The sequence below is a fragment of the Cupressus sempervirens genome, chromosome 5 (assembly GCF_028749045.1).
Source record: "Cupressus sempervirens isolate cs-2001-9-10 chromosome 5, ASM2874904v1, whole genome shotgun sequence".
Taxonomy (NCBI): Eukaryota; Viridiplantae; Streptophyta; class Pinopsida; order Cupressales; family Cupressaceae; genus Cupressus; species Cupressus sempervirens.
The window spans coordinates 967,421,244-967,444,688 of NC_143122.1; the positions used below are offsets into that span (position 1 = coordinate 967,421,244).

Here is a 23,445-nt window from a genome sequence, read left to right on the forward strand (position 1 = left end):
CACCTTCTCCCTAGTTTTCTTCAATGTCGAACATGTGCAAATGGGGATGGGAGTGAATGTTTGATTTTGTCTTCATGGTATGATTGGTTGTTTCCAGGTCAGTTTTCATTCTTTTCATAATCACCATGATGTATTACAGAATTCATAATGGATCCCTTGTTAAGGGCCAAGAAGGAATCTCAGAAGTGTTGTTGGATTTCAATTATGTTGGGAGATTTTTCCTCGAGATAATATCGTGTGTAAAAATGTTATATTTAAACTATTGTTGAAGTGGCTATGAAGTCGGGTTTTCTTCCTAGTTCTTTCCAGGTGGAGCCTTTGAATCAGGTAGTTCAATTAAAAAAAAAGAGTAATATTCTTTCATATGAGTTTCTTCTTGTAATTCAGTTTATGCATGTGTGTATTGAAAAATAGATAAAATGGTGATATACAATTATGTAATTTTAAGTTCAAATATGTTAAGGAAAAATTTATATGGTTGGAACTTCAATTCAAATTTGTGCTTATTAAGAGATAAAATAAATCTTACATTGTTGTTAAAATGAATTATTCAACCACTTTGTTTAACTAAGCATTTAGTAATTCCAATTAGAAAAGAAAAATATAAACCTCATTATAAAAATAAATTGCTTGGAAAATCTATGCTTAGAAAAAAAATAGGCTTGAGAAAAAAAAATATACCTTGTAGAGAAAAAAAAGCCCTCTGAAGTTTGTATAGGGAAAATTAAATCATCCTTTTTTTGCAATAGAGAATCTAAAGATTCCTCCAATATCCATTTTTGAACTTATTTAGATATTATTTACTTTAAATAAAAAGAAATAAAACAAATAAAAATTATATTGCTAAATATCTATTCCTAAATATCCTAGGTCCCAACAATAAAACTTTTTGACAATAGCTACTCTAAAATCCTATCTAAACCACCCCACTCTCATGCCTTTACCTAGGCATATCAATGAGAAAAGATCCATCAATGATGTTGATGACATCACCATGCATAGGAAATAAGGTCAATGGGATTAGTGGATGAATTAATGGGGGGGGGGGGTGTAGGTTAGTTTAAAAAAAAAGGTATACTCGTTCCTTTTTACTCCCTTGCCTCTACTTTCCATTGGCCACTCAAACCACTTAGCCACACTTTTTATGTGGTCTTGTTCAATCTGACTTGTCCTTGGGGAGAGGGAAAAGAGGTTTAGGAAGTTAGTGGGGTAGGGTTAGGGGGGGTAGTTAGGCGTTACTTTAGATAGGTCAGTTTATATGTTAGATATTAGTTTTTTTTTGTTATTATTGTTTTTTTTTTGTTAGTTTTGTTAAGTTTTAATTTAGTTAGTAATTAATATATGTGTTTTTAATATTAGTAAAGTTAGTAGTAGAATTTGTTTAATTTTGTTAGCTTTTTTTTAGTTTAAAGTGATTAGTATGCTTATTAATCATTAGTAAATTTTAATGTTAGAATTTATTTTAGTATTAGATAAAGGTAGTTATTATTTTGTTAAATTAGATGTTAGTATAATTGAATTAAATATTGTTAAATGTTATTTGAATTAGTTGTATTACTTATTATTTAATTTAACTTAAGTTTTATATTATTATTATTTTATATATATTTTTAATTATTTATGTGGTAAGTTTAAAGATAATGAATTGGTTTAAAATTAATGTGGAATTGATGTGTAGGGATTATAATGGTTGTTTAATATTATTTTTTATTTAAAAAGATGTTTGTTTATGTTAAACTTAATAAAGTTTAGTTAATTTTATGTTAAGTGTCATATTAGTTAGTTAGTTGGTGATTTTAATAATTCAAAATAAATTAAATCTGTAATTATTTAAATTTTTATTTGAATAATTTAAATATATTGTTCATTAATATTTTAACATGAAATGAAACAATAATGTGTTAGATCCTTTAATTAATTGAAATTGGAATGTTTAATTTAATTAATCGATTTAACAATGAAAGTTAAATTTAATGACCTATTCCTATGCATTAATTATGATCCTAAATGGAATTTCAAGTTATTGATAGGAGAACCCATATCTGTCCTTCTTTATGCCAATAATTTAACTTGTGAAAATAATCATATCAAACTTAGTGGTGATATTAATCCTTTAAAAAAAATTATTACGTGTCTTTTTGCCCTCGTATTTTGGGCATGACATCCATGCCTTTACATTCCCCTCCTCTCTCATGTCAGGGTCTATAGCCTCTACACATGCATCTGGTGTACATCCTCATCTAATACAAAATGATACTCAAAAAGATCACCTATGGGGCCTAGGCAAATATTCTTGCACATAATGCAAGTGTGAGGCACACAAATGTGTGATGAGCTAGCCGATGATGAAATGGCACCAACATCATCAACACAGGGAGGCAAGACTAACCTAGTCTAAGATATCAACAAGCTACTCAGTCTATGAATGGCTCTAATGGTCTAAGAGCTAGCCTCTATGATAATATCAAGATGTTGCACTTGAAGAGGGGGGAGACATTAGTAGGGGGGAAAAAAGTGCCAACTTTCTTCCGTTGGGAAGAGGGTCTATCCTAAGGAGCTCCTAGTCCTACACCCATGTCGGGCTTAATGCTCCAATAGTTCACTTTGAGTTTCAACACAAATTTTGCATACAATTTTTTAAGGAAATTAAATGGCACCTCTAAATTGCTATGTGGAGGGATATCAAAAATCATCCACCTATGATCCCAAAATTTTGCACGTATGACATCATTTGTGCATCATTTAATTGATAGTTTGGGTTTTTTACAGTCGATTGGTAAACTAGTTTTTGGGTTCACAAGAAGGCCAGCCAAATCATCTTTATTTATATTGAGGGCTACAACCTCATCATAGTCCAAGCCATCATCAAACATCTCATGCATTTTGTCAAATCAACGAAGAGTGACATTTTGTTCATTGGCAAGGGTTTCAATGTTATCCCCTATGGTGTTTAATGTGGATAACATAGGAGCCAATGTAGGTACATTATTATATGTTGTTCGCAAAGCTGTCAATTCAGTGAGATTTTCAATTATCAAATCCTCAATTTGAGGAGGGTTTTGAGGGGGTAAAGGATCATTTGGTGGACAATTTTGCAGGGGCACTGGATCGTTTGGTGGGGGTTATGAGGAACAGTATTCCTTGCCTCATGGTCATTATTTTGATCAGCCATTCTTATTAATTTGCAAAACATAATTTATATTAAAAAACCTAAATTTTAACAAATTCTATCAAAAAACCCTAAATTCTAAAAAATTCAACTAAAACTCTACTTTCCAAGTTTAGTATTAGGATGGGTGAAAAAAAGTCAGAGTGGATTTTTAAATGCTTTTAGATGTTTTCAAACTCTATTTTTTTCAAATCGCCACTTTTTGGCACACCATGATCCTACATATACCCATTAACATAATGAAATAACATGAAATGTAAATGAATTCACACAAAAACTTGACACCAGATATGATCACACAAAACCCCTCCAAATGAGAAGGTAAAATTGGGGTAGGGATGACACCCACAACCTTTTACTATTGTAGCAATAAATGTAACTTGTTAAGGCTACAAAGTTTGACCATGAACTAGTGTCTACCCTATGAAAAGCCTACCCTATTAAAGGCTTACAAAGGACTATTAGATCCCACCATCTTAAAGGATTTCACACCCTACTAGAAGTGTACTTGTTTAAAGGATTTTTGAACATCCACTTGGAATGTCACTCTATTGAAGGATTTCACAATGACTATTAAGTCAACCTTAGTCCAGAGGATTTCATCTTGCTAATATAATTGTTAGAAAATATAGTAGAATGTTTGATCTGAAAATGTACAATCTTATATTGCTGATTTCAGATCTTAATTTAGTCCACCTTGATCCTTTCTAATTTGATATGAAAATGTTGTATCACTGATCCTCTGTTCTGCTAACTAATTTTGTATTTCTTTCCTTCTTCTAAGTCACCTTCTAGTCAATTCACCCCTTTCTTCCTTCTATACTTTGCTCTCATAAATCTTAGTGCTTTCTCTGAATTATGGGGCTTCATCTTCCTCATAAAGACTCTTGTGACTTAGGGTTAGGGATGAATCTACTATTGAGATTCATCCTTTTTGCTGCTTAACCATTCCAATTTTTTATTGGTTGCATGTAGAAAATCAAATATATTCAATCTTATCTTGTTATCTTCGAGATCTAACCATAAGTTGGCATAAAAATGGTTTAAATAGTTGTTTGTGCCACCACAAACAACTAGGTCCATTCTGTGTTACTTGGCACTTGATAATATTGATGCTTGGCACTTACTATAGGGTATGTGCAAGATCATGGTCAATCAAACTATGCTCTTAAGTAGCAATAAAAAATTAGAAAATCAGGGTTATGTCAACTTGACATGGAATTTTCTACTTGTTATTAGCTTTATATAAAAAAGTTGAGAGAAAAGAATCTCTAGAAAATTGAATCTAGTTTCTAAACTACTAGGACTTATCTCAAAAAAATAAAAATTGTTTGGTCAAAATTTTGAAATTTAATCCAATATTACAAAAATTTCAGAACAAAAATAAGAAATAGACATATGCCTAACCAGCTTAATCAAAATCAAATGATAATTTTTTTAAATAATATTCTAGATATAAGTAGTAGACTCATGCCTTGATGTGACACATATTTTTGGGTATTTTTACTCTAAGTAAATAATAATTAATTAATTTTTGACTCTCGTTTCTGACCACCTTAACTAATTCAAAACTCTACAAAATTCAATTTTTCATTTTTTTCCCTTATAGTAGAAGAAACATAGAATGTGATGCATCTTTTGGATTTTAAAAATGTTGTGCCATTTGAAAGTTATAGTTGTTTTTCAAGTAGTGCGTCAGTTAGCACTTTATACGTAACTCCATTAGAAAATAAGTAATAATTACTTACTAAAATCATAATTTGACAAACCTTACACTTATGGAAAGATAAGAACATTCTTAAGAAACCCTTTTCATTTCATCAAATTTTGGTGGAAAAAAAGTAGTCAACTACATGTTTGAAATAAAAATCACATAAAAATAGGTGAAAAGCACATTTAAAGGATGTTTTTAAAGTTGACCATATAGGTTTGGTATCAAAAGATATAGTAGACCTTATAAAGATATTAATTTTTTTAATTTAGTATCAAGGTGGGTGGGAAAGAAGTTGGAATAGATTTTGAAATGGTTTGAGATATTTTAGAACTATAAATTTTTCAGATTGCCACTTTTTGGCACACCATGATCCTGCACATACCCTATATTTCTATCTAACTCAACACTTGAACTTGCTCAGCATTATCTATTTTCTTGGTACTTGAGTGGCTCGGCACTCATTGCAACTTGACATCTATACATATTATACTCAAGGTATATTACTAGCTCAACATGAACTTAGGAAGTATCTTAAGTGTGTTTACTCAATTGTCAAAACCAATCTAAGATCAACAAAGACCTATGCTCAAGTGGCTAGAATAGTAGTAGAAAGATTATTCTTAGCATATGCAGAACTTCTAAATGGAGAACTTGAAGCAGAAGTATACATTGAGTAGCCTGAAGGATGTCCTTTGAAAGATGACAAGGACATAGTATATAAACTAAGGAAAGCATTGTATAGATTGATGCAAGCACCTAGAACCTAGTATGCAAGGTTGGACAAAAATTTGACAAAATGTGGATATAGCAAAGGTATGGTAGACTGTAATCGGTATTGGAAAAAAAATGATGATGGTTTGATAATCATATTTGGAAGAAATGATGAAGAAAGTGAGAAGTTTGTTGAGGAGATGAAGAAAGAATTTGAAATGAGTATGATTGGAGAGATGAAATATTTCCTAGGATTGCAGATTGTACAGAATAAAGAAGGATTTTTTATTTCTCAGACTAAGTATTTGATAGATTTACTGAAAGGGTTTGGTTTAGAAATGTGCAAACCCATTAGAACAACTATGGTAACTAGACACAAGTTATCTACAAAGGATGAGACACCTACTATTGAGTAGAAGAAGTATAGATCTATGATCCAAGGATTGAAATATCTAACTCACACAAGGCCAGATATAAAAAATGTAGTTGGAATTATTACAAGATTCCAAGTTGATCCTACAGAATCACATTATGTAGTAGTCAAAAGGATATTTAGATATCTAGAAGGAACATTTGATTTTGGATTGTGGGGTAAAAGCACAAACTTGTGTCAGCCTTTTACAAAGGGAAAGACTAACAAAAGTATAATTGTTCACCTTCAATGACATAAAACTAGTGTTATTATTTAGAATTTGAAAATGAAATAAACTAATGAAATATGTAGAAATGGATAAAACTTAGGATTATAATTTTTAATAATTATTTCAAATAAGAAATGATATATTTTCCTATTTTTTAATGAAAACTTTTTAGTTGCTAAACAATGCTAGAAATTAGGAGTCTAGTTCCCACAACAAAACTACATGGAAATAAATGTATTTCCCATTGATCTCATATTATGATATAGATAACATTTGTAGCTAGAACAATCAAAAATAAAAATTGGCTTTAGATCTATACTTTCTTTTTTATAAAAATTCAAACTTCAACTTATTCAAAATGATAGTTTTCATCTCCCACTACATTTTCCAAAATAAATCTATTCCAACTAAAAGAAAACTTGTAGATTCTAAAAGAGGACTCTCTCCTCTAGAATTTAATATCATTTTTAATTTTTATTGATTTGATTTAATTTTTTTTCTCAAAATTGACATTTTCTTGTGTTAAAATACGTACTTGTAGAATTTTTTAATTACAAAATGCTATATCTAATTAAAACACCATGAACCCTATATGTGAATTTTCTTGACTTTGAGCTCTATAAAATGGTGTTTATATGTTATTAAAAAAGTATTATAAAAAATAGTAAGAGTTATTGAAACATTAGTTTTTTGAAATAATTGTATTCCTTTAGTAATTGGATACTAACTAGTATAAAACATGCATTTAATAGACATTTCCAATTGAAAAAGTGTGAGACCATATATAACTTAGCTAGAATAAATTTATCAAGATCATATGTTTGGACAAAATTGAGTTTTAGATGGAAATACTCAAATTTAGTTGTTTTGATAAGTCAGCCTGAAAGGTGACATAACTTTGTACTTTTACCTTGTGGTATGAAAGATCTAATGATTTCACTCTAAGTGCTTATATTGATGTAGATTGGGAAGTTAGTATGTATGATAGAAAAAGACCAGTGGAGGAGCCTTCTTTCTTGGAGGAAGATTGGTTTCTTGGTTAAGCAAGAAGATTCATAGTGGAAGCAGAGTATGTTACAATAGTAATTAATTACAAACAAGTCATTTGGATGTAGTAGATGCTAAAGGATATAAGGATAGAAATCAATGAACCTATTGTCATACATTATGACAACACAAGCATGGTAAATATGTCTAAGAATCTAGTGTTACATTTTAAGTCCAAGTATGTACATTTCTATTACGTATCATATGTTGAGAGAGAAAGTTGTAGAAAAGGAAATTATATTGGAGTATGTGAGTACTAAAGAGAATATTGTAGATATATTCACTAAGCCTCTTCCCAAAGAGACTTTTGAGTATTTGCAAGGTATGCTTGGGGTTATGCCCCTTCCTACATCAGAGTAGAAGATGTAAGAGTGCATTAGTTAAGTGTAATAGAGTACTATTATTATCTGGACTAAATATTGATGCTTCCTGTATGGGGGAGTATCTATGATGGACAGAGTCATCTAGGACTCTTGTTGGATGTTGCTTTGGATAGTGTCTTTTGAAACTCGAGCCTAGTAAGAATCAATTGTTGCAAAGTTTGATGTAGTAAAGTTGGTTGCTGAAACCTTTGACATTAATGTCAATGGAGGAGATGTTTGGCATGGAAAACAACATGTCAAAGTAGTATGCATCACAGTTGGGGAAGTTTGGCATGAGTATAGTATGTTCAACAGAAGCCTATCATGGAATGACAATTTTTCAGAAAGCACATTGAGGTATGTCAATGGCAGAGAATGTTTGATGAAGAGGATTTGAAGTTGAACAGTATTTTGTTGGTATTCTTGGAACTAGATGTTTTCCATCTATGTTGCCATCAATGCCAAAGGGGGAGATTTTTGAAAGCATGAGTGCTAATGATATTCCTATGGGGAACTATTATAGATATGCTACTATGATGATATGTTACATTTATGACTGAGTTTGTAATTGATATTGACATAGCAATTTTTTGTGGTATCTGATGGAAGAATAGTGAAAAGATCAAGTTAGTATAGATGACTAGTTGAGTATTCTACCTATCCAAATTTTTGGGAGATACTTTTGAGTATCTAGTATATGTAGTTAACATCAGAAGAAGAAAGGATAAGTCTAGAAGAAGTTATGTAAGTTTTGGTGATGTCTATTCTGAGATAGAGTTTATAAAGGCATGTTCTGGTAAACTTGTTATATCTCTTAGTAGAATTAATAGTCTGAAAACCAAGGTTGAGGACATGAAGAAGACATGTTGATGATGACATGGCTAATTTATCTCATCATAATATTGCATGCATGGAAAGTTATTCAAGTTGCAAGGAAAAATAGTTATGTTATCACTAAGTGTAATGTGTTCTTAATGTGGTCCTATAATAATTATCTGAGAAGGTCTAATAGATGACTTAGGGAATTATTTTGAGGACTCGGTATAAAGGAAGAACATTTTCCTTTATCAAGAATGACATGAATTATATTGATGTGAAGATATTGTAAGCAGAGAGAGAAGAATGTGAAGTTGAGAAAAGTAGTACAAAAGTGAAGGAAACTTCATTCCCAATGTTTTGATAAGTGATCCAAGGTTTGATATTTGGATCTGAGTTTTGTGACCTAGTCTACAAGGTCTAACAATGATTGGTTTAGTTGACAAAACAAAAGAAAGAAGACAATAACAATAAACTACATGTTTGAGTAGTGAGCTCTTCTTGTAGTTGAAATTGCATGTTTGGGAAGTGGGCTCATCTTGCATACATTGTACTACAACTCCTAATAGGGTTGGAATCTCCTAACATGGATTAAAAGTCTCTTAATAGGGACTCTATGTACTAAATATTGTAATAGACTCTTAAAAGGGGCCATCCTCTAACAAGGAATATTTATATTACTACATCATTTTATGGGAATCATTCCCACTGGGGTTTTCCCTATGATCAAGGATTTCCCTAGTCAACATATCTGGTGTAATTGTCTATGTGCATTTTATTATGGTTTCCTTTTACTTTGGTTCAATGTTTAAGTTTTTTTAAAGAAGATAACTTTTTTAATTATCAGATAACTGATTCACCCTCCTCCCACCCCCCTAGTTATCTTGAATTTTTTTAATTATTAGTTAATTGATTCACCCACTCCCCTCCCCCCTGGTTATCTTGGTGGACTACTATTTATAACATGATGGACATGTGATTCCACCTTTTGTGGGTGATAGCTTATCTTATCCTTATCATTATCTCTTATCGCCTCTCCTATATAAGGAGGCCTACTATGTACGTTTTAAATCAATCCATTGGATGTCAATCAGGTCCATTATCAATAATAGAATTCTTGCATCTTTATGCAATTGTCTTTTCAACCTCTTATAGAAGTTATCTTGGTCTTTTATTTGATCCTAGGGTTGTTGTAGAGTCACCAAAAAATTTAACAATATTTTGCATGTGTGTTTTGATGGTTTCAAGTTTGTGGGAGCCCCTTTTATTGAAACCCTCTTTACTTGAGGATTTCATATTTTGATACAAGGAATTCACTTAGTAAACCTAAATCATAGCTTGTGTGTTTGTGGAAAAGCAAAGAATCCTTCTATTTTCAAAGAATATTTCCCCAAAATCCCTTTTTGTTACCCCCCAATACCCACCGAGTACCCCTTTCTTATATAAACTCCCACCCTCCCCCTATTTAGGTAATATATTACCTATCTTTTTTCTAGTTTAAACCCCCTTAATATGAATGCATGTGGTATTGCATTTCCTCTTTAGAGAAGACAACATGGCTTTGAGAAATAATTGCTACTCCCTCTTTGGTTCTTTTTTGTGTTTGTCTGCTTATACTACAATGTCTCAATTTATTTTGTAAGTGTTCTAAATCTATTTTTCATGAATTCTATTCTCCTTGGTGGAAAAAATCCTATTGTTTTTGTTCTTGTTTCCTCACGGAATCCTCTAGTTTCTTTGAGGGGATTCTTTCTTTCTTTTTGGGATTTTCTCTAACTCTTTTGACATATGAAACTATTTTTTTCTATAGAACTAATAGTTGTATTAGAGGTTGGTAATGCTTGTGACTAGTTTAGATGTTATCTTTGTAGGATTATTGGATGTTGAGGGTTATATGGATTCTCAAAGTCTTTCTATGAGTAATTATCATAGGATCTATATTTTTTCCCTTTCTATAAAAACAAATCTTGAGCTTCTATGTTCATATTTTGTATTCTCATAATATATTTTTTATAGTAGTAAGTACTCTATCTCTTTCCCCTTTAATGTGGTTAGAAACTCTTTGGTTCCTATGTGTTGAAGCTCTTGGCTTGCGAATTTTGGTTAGGGTATTTTGATGCCACATTCTCTATATTTTTATCACTTCTAGATATTTTAAGCTAGAAAAATTTATGTTATTTTGGTCAACAAATGCATGATAGGATATGATGGTGGAATGCTTTAAACATGGGACCTACTTGGTCTAGCTAGGGACTATTAGTGCATACTTTTATGGTGACTAGATGTTTGGTGGGCTACTATATGACCTATGAAAATGTGATGCTCCAGCTCTTAGAGGAGCTTGGGGAATGTTTTATTGATCTTCATTGCTTTTTCTTCTCATAAGCCTAAAGAAGGTACTCATCCCAATTTCCAGTATGTTGTCCTTTCCCTTTGCAGGATGTGTTTTTAGCTTACTTTATTTATTCAGAGTGGAAATTTTATTTTTTAATGGATGACATATTTTGAATTGGTCTATCCTAAATGGATTCTATAGAAGAGGAGTTCATTCCTATAAAGGTGATCTCATATATTTAGTATGTATTGGGTATGAGATCAACACAACATTCTCTTATTATCATTGTTCTTGTTCCTTATCAAGGTGAAAACATCTACTATAGAGATTCTTTTTTTATTGTGTATGGAGGATGATTTTTGTTGTATGCAGTATTATTTTGGTTGTGAATTCTTAGATGTTGGGTTAGTGTTGATTCAATTCATGAATTGAAATATTATTCTTTGGCTACTTTCTTCTAAGAGACAAGGATGTAGGACCCTATGGACAAGATTAGAACATACTAAGATAGGAAAGTAATTTCTTTCTCCTTTTCTATCTTTTTATGGGTGGCTGCTATGTTGATCTCTAGAGTGTTAGGTTTTTCCTTCTTTGGTCTAGTTTGTGGTAATTATTGGAAACTCTACTAGTTACTTTATCCTTTTGGTTAGACTGTCTATTTTTGTCTACAAACTTAGTATTGGTTCTCAAAATTGTTGGTTGAATTCCTACCAGACTTTCCTACTTGATGCTAGGAATATCAACACATTCTTCACCAATGAAGAATACTAAATCATAATTGTTCAATATCCACACTTTAGGCTCTACAAAACCTAAGCGGTTGTACTTATATCTATGTTTCTTATGATAAGTTTAAAGGTCAATAATACAAACTTTATAACTGATACTCTTGAGTCAAAAAAGTATCTTATAAAAGAGAAATCAAATGTATGAAGTCTTTGAATGTGAATAAAATATTGAAAATGAACTTATGCAATACTTTTGGATAAAACTTCATTGACCTACAACTGTATATATCAACCTATAAGAAGTATGCAAAGATCAATCCTTAATACAGTTGGGTAGTTTAGAGGCAACCCCAATATAATCTTATCATCAAACCTCTAGAGATAGTGTGCACCATCAACCATTAGACATAGAAGATATAAATGAAATCTCTAGCCAAAATACATTTAACCCCAATCATAGGAGACAAATTAGACAGATACCATAACTTAGTATAAAAATATTTTATAATCCAGTTCATGCATTAATCCAATCCATCATAAAAATAGCATAATCCAAAGGGACAATGAAGAACATGAGCACTTAGAAAACTATACACCATAATAGATGTAAATGAAGCATCATTGTATTAACTTCATTTATAAGGAAATACATCATACTAGTTTAGTTGCACATCCAAAAAAGTAATTGCATTGAAATTGAAATCATTTCATAAGTCTTTTCTATAAGGACAAATCTTGTGTTGCATTCAAAAATATATCTTATCATATCATGTCATGTCTTAAAACTTTTGATTCTTAAATATGGGTCTTGTTACCTTTTCTCATAAAAATGAAAAGTTACAACATAGCTTTAGACCCCTTCATAAATACAACTAACTAATAACTAAAAGCATAATAGAAAAATGACTAAAAATTATGAAAGTTATTTCAAACTTCTTCATTACCAATGTCTATGACCTCTTCAGGAGCACCTTTGGGGACTTTTGGATAAACCTCGATCCACTTGGAAATTTGACAATGTGTAGACCATAGAAACTTTGAAACTATTGGAGAAAATGCTTGCAAATTAACCCACTTCTTCCCTCAAGTAATTTTAAAATACGTTAAAAACCTTGCAATTTTTTTCTATAATAATCACTTTATTTAATAGCCTATAGAATGAATTCATTTGGAAATTTTTTTCCTCCTTGAACCTAGTTATCAATGCCTAGGGTAACACTACAAATTCATGCCTCTAGTTCTCCAATTGTTTGATTCTACCCTCGTCATTTCTAATGGAAAGAAAATATGGATGATTACTAGAGGCAATCACTTTTAATGTTTCTTCCATCTTTTGATGCTTTTAACATAAATAAATCAAATTATTTGTAGAAGTATCAATAAAATAAAGAGTGGCCTTTATATATGTAGGGGCATTTGGATCTCTTATTGTTGCCTGAAATAGTTTATTTACTTTGTACCTAGAGAGGGCCCATTTCCTCTCTATTTCAGAAAGTATGTCTTTCGCTTTAGCGAAGAAATCTAACATATTGCAAACATTATTAAACCCTTCACACATTGCATCACATTTGGCCAGAATAAGATTTATCTTGTAGAAAATAATCTCCTCTAATGTATTAAAAAAAATTTCTTTATGATCAAAATCTAGGGTCATTTCCTTGTTCTGGATTTCTTCAATATCAACAACTAGAACTTTATGAACTATAGTGAATTGAATATTTTCAACAAGTTTTAACTCATTTACTCCTCCAATCTTCTTGTACTTACATATATTCTATTTATTATTGAATTCATTTTAATTTCTCTTCTTTGCAATTCTTTGATTAGTTCATGCATATGTTTAATCTGAGCTTAATTAAACATGGCTTCATGTGCCAACTGTGTTGTAACAAGTATAGGGTCTGTTTTATCTAAAATTTGTATCATGACCATCCCATCTTCTCCCTCATATATATCAATCATCCTAGGCTTATTTTCATTGAATGTAAACCAAGTAGCAAGGATTTCTGTCTTGGGATCATATCCTATACCTTCAATTTTTTTTAGTGATTCAAACTCTCACACAAAGGTTGAGTCATCTTTCTTCCTAACTTGATCTAATAGAAATAATTCCTTCAATGTTGAAATATAATGTATCAAGATGTCACTTTTCCTTACCATTTCCCTTTCCTCTTCCTTATTATATAAAATATCATCCAAATGTAGTTTATCCATCATTTGTTGATCAATTGAGGCATGCTAAGACTCGTCAACACCTTAAAATATATTTTTTTTTGTCTCTCCTCAAAGTCCCTCATCTTATATCTTATCCAAAAGTCCATAGACTCTTGTGTTTGAGAAAATCTCTCTTGTTTAATGAACCTAAGAGAAATGGTATCTCTCTCATCCTCTATATCAATTGGATCATCGTTCACCATAGTTGAAGCATAACAACCATGTTTTTCATTAGAAAAATTGGGAGGTGGCTCTAATGATTCAACATTTTTGTATTCCTTCATGCTTTTTAGAATACTAATATTTATGTTGACCCTTCATCATATGAATCTTCATAGGATGTTAAAAGGGTATAAGTCCCTTCTTCCTACTAAGGTATGTGAGTACATGGGCTAGAACTTGAACATGCTAAGCTTATCTTTCTCTTTTTGGATTGAGAGGTTGGAGAATGTGTTTATTCAACCTTCTTACCTTTCTCTTGCTCAACATATTCTTGATACAAAATCTCAAAGTATTTGATACATTTTTCAATCCTAAGAGTTTCAATGTCTCTCTTAGAATAAAAATGAGGCAAACCCTTACTTAATCTCTAACCTTCTATTCTTGTCAAGACATTCTACTATTTAAACCTTGGGTATGCCTCTTGGAAATCATCACAATTTCTAATAATGTAATCTGCAATGTTTAGCTAATGTTCATACCTGGCCTTTATAGTCTTGATGTCTCATTCTTGATCATAATCATTTCCTTTATCACTAGCCAACCAAAACTTATTCATGATGTAATTCATAAGTTCTTGAACCATACTATACCAAACTATATAACCATCAAATTTTATAAAATGAGGAATTATATTTCCTTTTCTTCTTAATTGAATAATTTCTTTCTTCACCCACACTAACTTCCATATGAATTCCAATAAAGCTAATCTCTTAGGGATAAACAAAGGGATCCTATGAGGTGGGTGCTTGAACCCATAAAGCCTTATTAATGAATATTTTCATTTGAAAATCCAATCACCCAAGTTAAACTCATAACCTACATCAACTTTAAACACTATTTCAGTCTTAGTATGTCCTTGATTGACTGTGGTAGTCTTGTGATAGTCCCCCCAAACATTCTTACTATCCATTGTAAAAATACATCTCTAAATACAATGAAATCACCATCCCTTCCATGCGTATCCCAAAGTAGACACTAGAGTTGAAAGGATTTCTTGTTACCTTGCTCATCAATTATAGCCAACTTCAAAGAATTCCTAAACTGGTTGACATTCTAATGGAGAATTAAGTAGCAGAGCAAAGAATAATTCTTGAAAGACTTAATAGTCTTCCATGTGACCAATTTATTATGAAGGGTTTTCTCAATTTTACTGGCAAAGTCAATTTCTAAATAGGTATGAGGGTAATGAATCTTCATACACATGTATGTGTAATCCAAAATACTCTTTATTACAAGGCTTTGTGATGACTAGTAGCGACATACCATTCATTTTTCTCATAGGAAGTGGCCAGTTCATAATGATTGGCTAAAATGTCTATAAGCTTTGTGTCTACAAACAAATTTGGGACCATAATTTTTCCTAGGTCTAGTCTCCATGGGTTTTTCCTAGGTTCCTTTCTATCTATGTTTTCATAAAAATACCCCAAAAAAGATCTACCATGCAATGGAAGGTTAACACCTCCACAATCTTTAAATTCATCAAAAAAATAGCCATTTGAACACCATAAGAGGAACCAGGAAATATTTATAACAAAATCTTCTAAATTAATTCCTCATTATGTTCTCTTTTAATTCTTTAGCACTAGTGTCCTTCATTATAGACATTTTGTCTTGCAAATTATAACTAGGGTAAGAGAACCTTGAACTTACTATTTTCTACAATTTTACTGAGGACACCTTCAAACTTTTATCACCAACTTCTATCTCATCTCTGGAACTCGAATTCTTACCATGAAATTACTCATTTTCACTAAATAAATTAATTCATTTTTATTTCTCATTTATGATCTTTAACTTTTTGGACATATATCTGCCTCACAATTTGTCTGATTTGTCACATCTTCTAAGCACACAACTTGAACTTTAAGTTATTAAATTAATTATTTGTCCCTTTAAAACTCTAAAACAACTTTTTTCCCTTTTCACACATCTAAGTTTCAATCATCTTTGAAATTGCAAATTTTCAAAATCTCTAAAGGCTTCTTCAAATGATTCTCTGAAATTGCAATTTTAAAGCTCACTTTTTTAGTTGTTAGCGAAATAGTGATAAATTGCTATCTTGCAGACCTCTAAAAAGTTACCACCCACAATAGCGAAGTCATTGGTTTTTTGATGGCCCTATATTCTATTTTCTCTAAACTTTCAATATTTCACTACTTCATAGGTTTGTTAGTTCTCTTTCTCTAAAATGACAACAATGTATCAAATCACTATTTTTTAAGCAAAGATTTTTGTAGGATCTACCACTCAGCATGTTTCTTCTTGTAAATTAGACATTTTATGCTAGCTTTCAAAGACATATTTTGGTCCTTTTTTATTTTTTGTTAAGGTTGTTGGTAGTTATTGATAATGGGTTTGCACTTGCTAATGTGTCAATCAATCATGCTCAACAATGGAGTTTGATGGCCATGTTACGTAGTCTTTTCCTTTTGGTGGCTACCAGACTATAAGATGGATTATGCCTTACTTTTTAGGTTGTTGTGATGTTGATAGCTTCTTTTGGCATCTATGGTGCCAATGATCATTTCTGGCCCCTTTTTCTGCCAAGGGACTTCTTAAGGAAGACCATTATACTACTAACACTGTAATGTGTGTGGCCTAGATCTATAACATACAAAAAATGTATTATTGTGTTGGCTATTACTTGATAACCCCTAGACTAGGTTGTTGTAAGGCTTAGCCCCCTTATGTGGATAGTTATTAATATAAATAATAAATAAAATCAAAACACCTACATTTACCATTCATAATTAATTATGATAAAATCTATAACTTTTTAATCTAAATAATAACATTTATGACATTCCATTTATAAATAAATTTATTGTTGATTTTCCTTCAAATATTCATTATCAACAAATTAATTGCAAGAAAAATTAAACTAAAATACCTAAATTAACTATTCATAGATAATTTTTATAAATACAATTTTTAAATCATGATACTTAATCAACACATTACATATAAATATAGAGAAGTTAATTATTATTTTCCACTCAAATACTCATCATTAACAAATTGATTATTATAAATATCAAGTTAGAATGCATAAATTAACTCTTCATGAGAAATTATTTACAAAGAATATAGATTTATTTTTAATCATAATACTAATAGTCAACACTTTCTTACTAATAGATAAACCTACACTATAATACACTTCACTAATATTTTATTGATGAAGTGGGTAAGAAAAATTGGAAGATAGCATTTAATTATCCTTACATTCTTATGAATCTTTCTTTTGTTGATTTAGATGCTTATGATTTTTAAATTCAAAGTAAATTTGTTTGAGTCTTGCTTACTTTGTAATATTAATTAATAAAGACATTCATTTTTTTAAAATATAGAATTTTATTTAATAATACGATTAGAATATAGTTTGAATATTTTATTAATTAAATTTATTAATTGAACTTTTAATTATTTGATTAAATTTATTAATAGTCTTATATTCTTTTAATAATCAATAATTTGAATTTTTTGAAAGATTACATTTAATATTGATGTTAAAAGTTAATACACTATAGAATTCAAAAGTAATTAAGAAATACAAATTATTTGAGAATACATTTAAGAAACAAGATTTGATCATATGTAAAATAAATATCCCTCAATTAATTGATAACTCAAAAAAAAATTTAAAAAAATCGTACATCTCAAATTATTAAAACAAGGGCAGGGGCCCTAGCTCGGTTGGCTAAATCTTCTCTGTTGCAGGGGGTTGGTCACGGGTTTTAGTCTCCCCTCCTGTCCTCGTGGTACCGGTGGGCGTGTCGCGCCAGTGCTACCGGTCACGTTAAAAAGTTTACCAGGTGCACTGCAGTTTATAGGGGGGCCGTGTTGCATCGATTCCTCCAGTCTTAAAAAAAAAAAAAAAAATTATTATTAAAACAAACTACAATGAACTTGTACATTCTTAATCGGAAAGATAGCCAATGTGATTAAATTAGATATAGGTTTATCAAAGTCAGCTCAAGTGTCCCTGTCGAGCTAAAGTCGTGAAAATAGAATCTGCCTAAGACAATTCCTTCGCATGACAAATCGTAAGAGAACTGTCTTTATCATTTAAACCTACGACTTTAAACTAATTTAAAAATTATAATAATAAAAACAATTGTAAAAGAGAGACAAATAATAACATAGTTTAGCATTAAAAATGTTCCTTGTTTCAGGTATTATCCAAGAACGCATTGGAGGTCTCAGCTTTCAATTAAAATAAAATAAAATAAAGAAACAGACAAAATAAACGCCTGGAGGTTACAAGTTCGATTCCCTGCAAGAAACCTCAAATTGGTGAAAGCCCTTTGCAAGTCAGAGAAAGACTAAGCCTCATTATTTTAAATCTGTCTAGTTCAGATAGAAGTAAAAGTCAGAGTCAATGGAGCTTAGATTTGGTTTTGCAGAGCTACAATTTCTGAGGGCAGAGCAAATAAAAAACGAAATGGAATAGAATTTGTGATTTCAGAGTCATTTGACAAGAAGAGTTGAAAGTAAGCGTTCGTAGGAATTCTTCAGCGTTTCCTTTGAAAGATTACAGTGCATTATCCAGAAAAATCTCAGTTCTGATTTTTGCTAGCAAATCAGAAAAGAAATGGAGTAAAATTTGTGATTTCAGAGTCATTTGACAAGAAGAGTTGAAAGTAAGCGTCCTTTGGAATTCTCCAGGGTTTGCTTTGAAAGATTAAAGTGCACTATCGAGAAACTTTTCAGTTCAGATTTTTGCTTGCAAATCAGAAAAGAGATGGAGTAGAATTTGTGATTTCAGAGATTTGAAATTAAGTAAGCGTCCTGTTGAAATCCTTCATGATTTGCTTTGAAAGATTAAAGTGCATTATCCAGAAACTTTTCAGTTCAGATTTTTACTTGCAAATCAGAAAAGAAATGGAGTAGAATTTGTGATTCCAGAGTCATTTGATCGAAGGGAGAATTTTAAAATAAAGCAAGCGTCTGTTATAATTCTTCAGGGTTTGCTTTTCCAGGTTTTGGGAGGACTAGCTCGCATATGTCCGAATCTGAGCAAAGGAAGATTAGATACTGCCTGCATAAAGAAATCGACATCTCAAACAATGGAATCCAAGAAAAAGTCTGTGAGGTATGTGATCTTATTTCCATTTTCGTCGCTTAATTTGTGTCACGAAAAACAAAGTTTTGAAATAACCATAAGTGATCATTTTCTGTATCAATGGCTTTTCATCATCTATATTAATCTCTCCTGTAATTTTACGCCATAAATTTATGATTTTTTTTCAATCCATCCACAAACTAAATTTATTTTCCGCTTTCCTGCTAATTACGGCGATTCCAGCATTACATTTATTTGGATCCTTAAAATTGTAGTTTTGACATTAACTCGCTAGTAGTATCAATTGACCGCACTTCCTGATGAATAAGTAAAGAATGAGGTAAAGAACTTCTGTTGCAGCATTCATTGCTTTCCATCCCTGTATCTTTCAAAGCCTTCTGAATGTTTCCTTTTCTTTCCACCTGACTAAACTGATCCTTCATGCAATTTCGTTACAGGTGTAGTATTAGAAGTTCTTTGATGAATTATCCTGTACGTTGCAAAATGTTTGATGTCCATTGATGCTGTAGCAAGTCTATAAGATGAAGCTCTAAAGAGCCTAGTGGAAAGAACTGCATTTTAAAGAAAATAGCAGATATGGGAAAGTACCTGGCTAAATACACTAAAATTTAAAAACTCAACTAAAATATAAAAATTCAAAAATACAATGGATTTTACTGTAATTTGTCAGCATTTGATCTTAATGATTTGCATATTTTGTGGTGGAAAACAGTAAGAAAAGAAAAAGTTTGATTTTTTTTTTTTGTCTTCAGTACATTTTGTCTCAAGCTTAGCAAGCCCTCACGGGAAATAGCTTTCCAATAAGAAATATTATGTTGCATAATTGAAGTTTTGACTTTTCAATATTCTTATTGATAAAGACCACCTTATTCATTTATGATAGTACAATGAGAAAACTTCAATTAAGTAGTCATGGATACCATGATACATCATGATAGGTATGTAGTCTTTCTTCAATTTAAAATTTATAATCATTTTGATGAAAATAACTATTAAAGATTCCTATCTATAATTTGTCACAGATATCATGATGCATCTTGATAGGTAGAATACAATCTCTCCACGATATGAAATATTCTTTAGAGATTGCTATGAATGATTTTCCTTGAAATCTCTCAGAATTGTAAGTTTAAAGATTAACCTCTCTTCACCATGTTTTATGTGCTGGTATGAAAATTTTAAAATCTGAGTTTTATTTTGTTGGAACTCAAAATTGAAGCCCTGATTTTGAGTACATTGAGAAATTAAGCCCTATAAATGTTTTTTGATGCATATGTACCCAGCTATGCATTTGAGGCCCATGAGGTGTTTAATGTTTCTAACACCATGTATTCAGTGCGTCTATGTGTTCCATGAAGATAAATTGTCGTTCCAAGCTATTTTGTGAAGTCTCGTTTTGAGCAATCTCCAATTCTACATTTTTGCTAGTGTCAAATAGCGCCAGGAGGCCATGTTTGCAATTGAATATCTCGCACCTAGTTATGTTTCATGACTTGCCACTTTGGGAGTGTTTAGTATCCATATCAGAGAGCCTATGTTTCAGATTTTGAGTCATTTTGAGTTCATTTGACTAGGTTTTGAATCCCTCAAATTTGGTTATTAATTGATGTCATGCTGATGTGAATTTGTTCAAAATTTTGGGAAGCCCTGTCTGAATTGTTATAACTTTGACCCAGATGAGTGAATTGAGAAAATTCCTTTTGCATTACATTTTAGAGATCAGAGACTTATTAGGTTTCAATTTTGAGCTTATGACGAATCCATTCGATCAACTTTTGAATGTGATTCCAAATGCAACTTGTAACTTTTTATTGGTGTTAAGAAGTGCAGATTTGTTGGAACCCCTGTTTGTGATGTTATATCTCAAGATCTGTGATAGGTGAGATCGAATAGATTGTACCTCTATATTATACTCTGAAAATACTTTAAGTGTGTTAATTTTTAAATCTTGATGAATCCGTTTGCACACTTTCCTAGGTGGATTCATTTGCAAAAAATGCTTTTCTGACATTGTTTCTAGTCAGTAAATTTTAAGTAGCCACTTTTACCGCTTGCCATTTGCACCTAGTTATTCATCATGAGCCCTAATTACATATTTATACTCTCCTCGTCACAGTGGACCAATGCCTTAGTTTTTGTGCCCCCCAAGTGTCAGTTTACCCAGTTTTCAAAGCCAAATCCAAACACGATTTACTATTTTCTGACATGTTTTCTTCCAGGTGGTTCTGAGAGGGCAACTTTGATAGTCGATATCTTTTGACCCTAATGTTGTCATGAGACGAGATTTGACGAGGTAAAAGTGTGCAGGATAGAGATTTAGTGTTGTTGATTTTAGAGCCCAGTTATCTGTTTGGGTAAGTTTTTAAAGGCAGTTGATGGGCCCTATTAGCTAAAAATCACAAGTTTGCAGATTAATGATAAAATGAGTTTTTAATGACAAAGCATTGATCGAATTTGATTTCAGTCAATGTTAGATGTTCAGTAGGTCAGTTTGAGAATTCAGTTGTTTGGAAATCAATTTTTTTAAAGTCGAAACTGCTTTGGGGTTCGACTAATTTCATCTGATTGCATAGATATGGACATGGGGTTAGAGGAGTTTTTAAAAGGGTAGTGTTACAATGTTTTAAGTCATCATGCAATGTGCAATATACATATAGCATTTTAACTCCATTTGAAAGTAAGGGACTACGCATACATTGGAATACAAAAAGGAAGAATATAATCAAATGTGTGTAGTGCATGCACTCTAAGAGCTTCCTGTGAGTAGGCTTATGTAATGCCACGTAGATAGGACACTGGACACATAGTAGATGTGATGTAGGTTTTAATGACTTGTGCATACCATCCTCTAATCGGTTCTTCTAAACACAAGATACAAATGAGAAAAAATGTGAAAGCATCTGCTCGTAAATTATTAAAGCAAGTAGTTGAATTATCTGCAAGTCCACTTGATCCAGATCTCCCCAAGCCTACCTTTGTGGGGCCCACATCCAAATTGAAAAAATCTCAACCTTTTCCTCAAAAAAAGTTGGGATGAGATGATATTGCAAAGTTGAGAGGAGATTGGCAATGCCCAAGGTGTGATTTCATGAACTTTGCCAAAAATAGTTAATGCCTACTATGTGATGAGATTTGACCTAAACCAAAGCTACATCAAGAGGAATGGGAATGCCCAGGGTGTGGTTATATAAATTATAAAAGGAATTTAGCTTGCCACAGGTGTGAATGCAACAACCCTCAGATTGGTTATACAAATTCTTCCAGATGGAGTACTCAACAGTTCCCATTTTTCGAATGGAAGTGGAAGAAGCCAGTTGACTGATTGAACTCTTCAATGCCCTTAAATGATTTAATTGATACTGATTTAATGGAATAGAGCACATGCAAGGAAAACATAAGCAATAGGGTAAAATTTTATTAAAGGGAGTGAGGAAATGTTTGCAAGGAAACTAGAAGCATACAATTCATGAAGAGAGCTCCTGCCTTTCTTGCAAAAAAGACATGAGCAGAAGTCATTTAAGGTAGAGCCCATGTGAGAAAAAAAGAGAGAGCATTGCAAACATTGGAGTAGACCACACAAAAAGGAGCCTACATAACATTGCAAAGATCACCATATCAGTTGCAAAGACTCACACATGAAGGGGAGGTGTCCATGATGTGGAGAGGTCATTGAAGGAAGATTTTGAAACATATGAGCAAGAAAGCCATGGCATGTGAAGAAAAAAGCTGTCATTTTGAAATGAAAGTGGCGTGGAGCGTTGAGGTTCCTTGCAAGGGAACAAGTCGTAGGCAACACAAAGGAAATTCCACATGAGAGAAGGCATTGAATAACAAAGGATCGCACCAAGTTAAGAAGAAACTACAGGCCAAAATGATCATAATGATGAAGAAGGAGATATAGCTGCACCGAGCAAGAGATTGAAGATCAAGTCCTTAGCAAATTCAGATCGCATGCACCCATAGTGAGTTACCCTTTAGAGTAGCCTCTCTGCATGATGGAGCTTACTAAGGAGCAAGAGAAGGACAAGAAGATAAATGACCCTAATAGACTAGAGGAGCCTACTCTACCATATATTTTGTGTTGTCAAAAATAGAGGAATCAGATGAAATTGGAGAATGAAAATATCTCATTTAAAGACATAGGAAGTGGCATGCACTGAAAAGAGACCAATGTAGTCAAAGCCGTAGGAGTATTTAGAGAAATCAACCACATGAGAAAAAGAAAGAACAAGAGTCACCAACGACAATATTGGAAGAAAAAAGGTAGAGATAGTAAAAAGTGGCATGATGGAGATGGAGAAAATAGGTGGCTAGCGGAGGAATAGTTAAAGACATTATCCCACATTGCTTGCATGAAAGGATTTTCCTTTATTTAAATATTAAAACACACTCCATACATT

At 31.8% G+C, this 23,445-nt stretch overlaps 1 protein-coding gene across 1 annotated transcript in view; it reads left to right on the plus strand.

Annotated features, from left to right (window-relative positions):
• The window catches only part of LOC149559172 (protein CNGC15b-like), a 201,371-nt gene that overhangs the window by 41,453 nt on the left and 136,473 nt on the right, over positions 1-23,445 (plus strand). Inside the window, exon 2 of the mRNA XM_089831278.1 lies at positions 18,783-19,054. Coding sequence (XP_089687404.1) covers positions 18,783-19,054 — 272 coding nt within the window. The remainder of the gene's footprint in view (positions 1-18,782; positions 19,055-23,445) is intronic.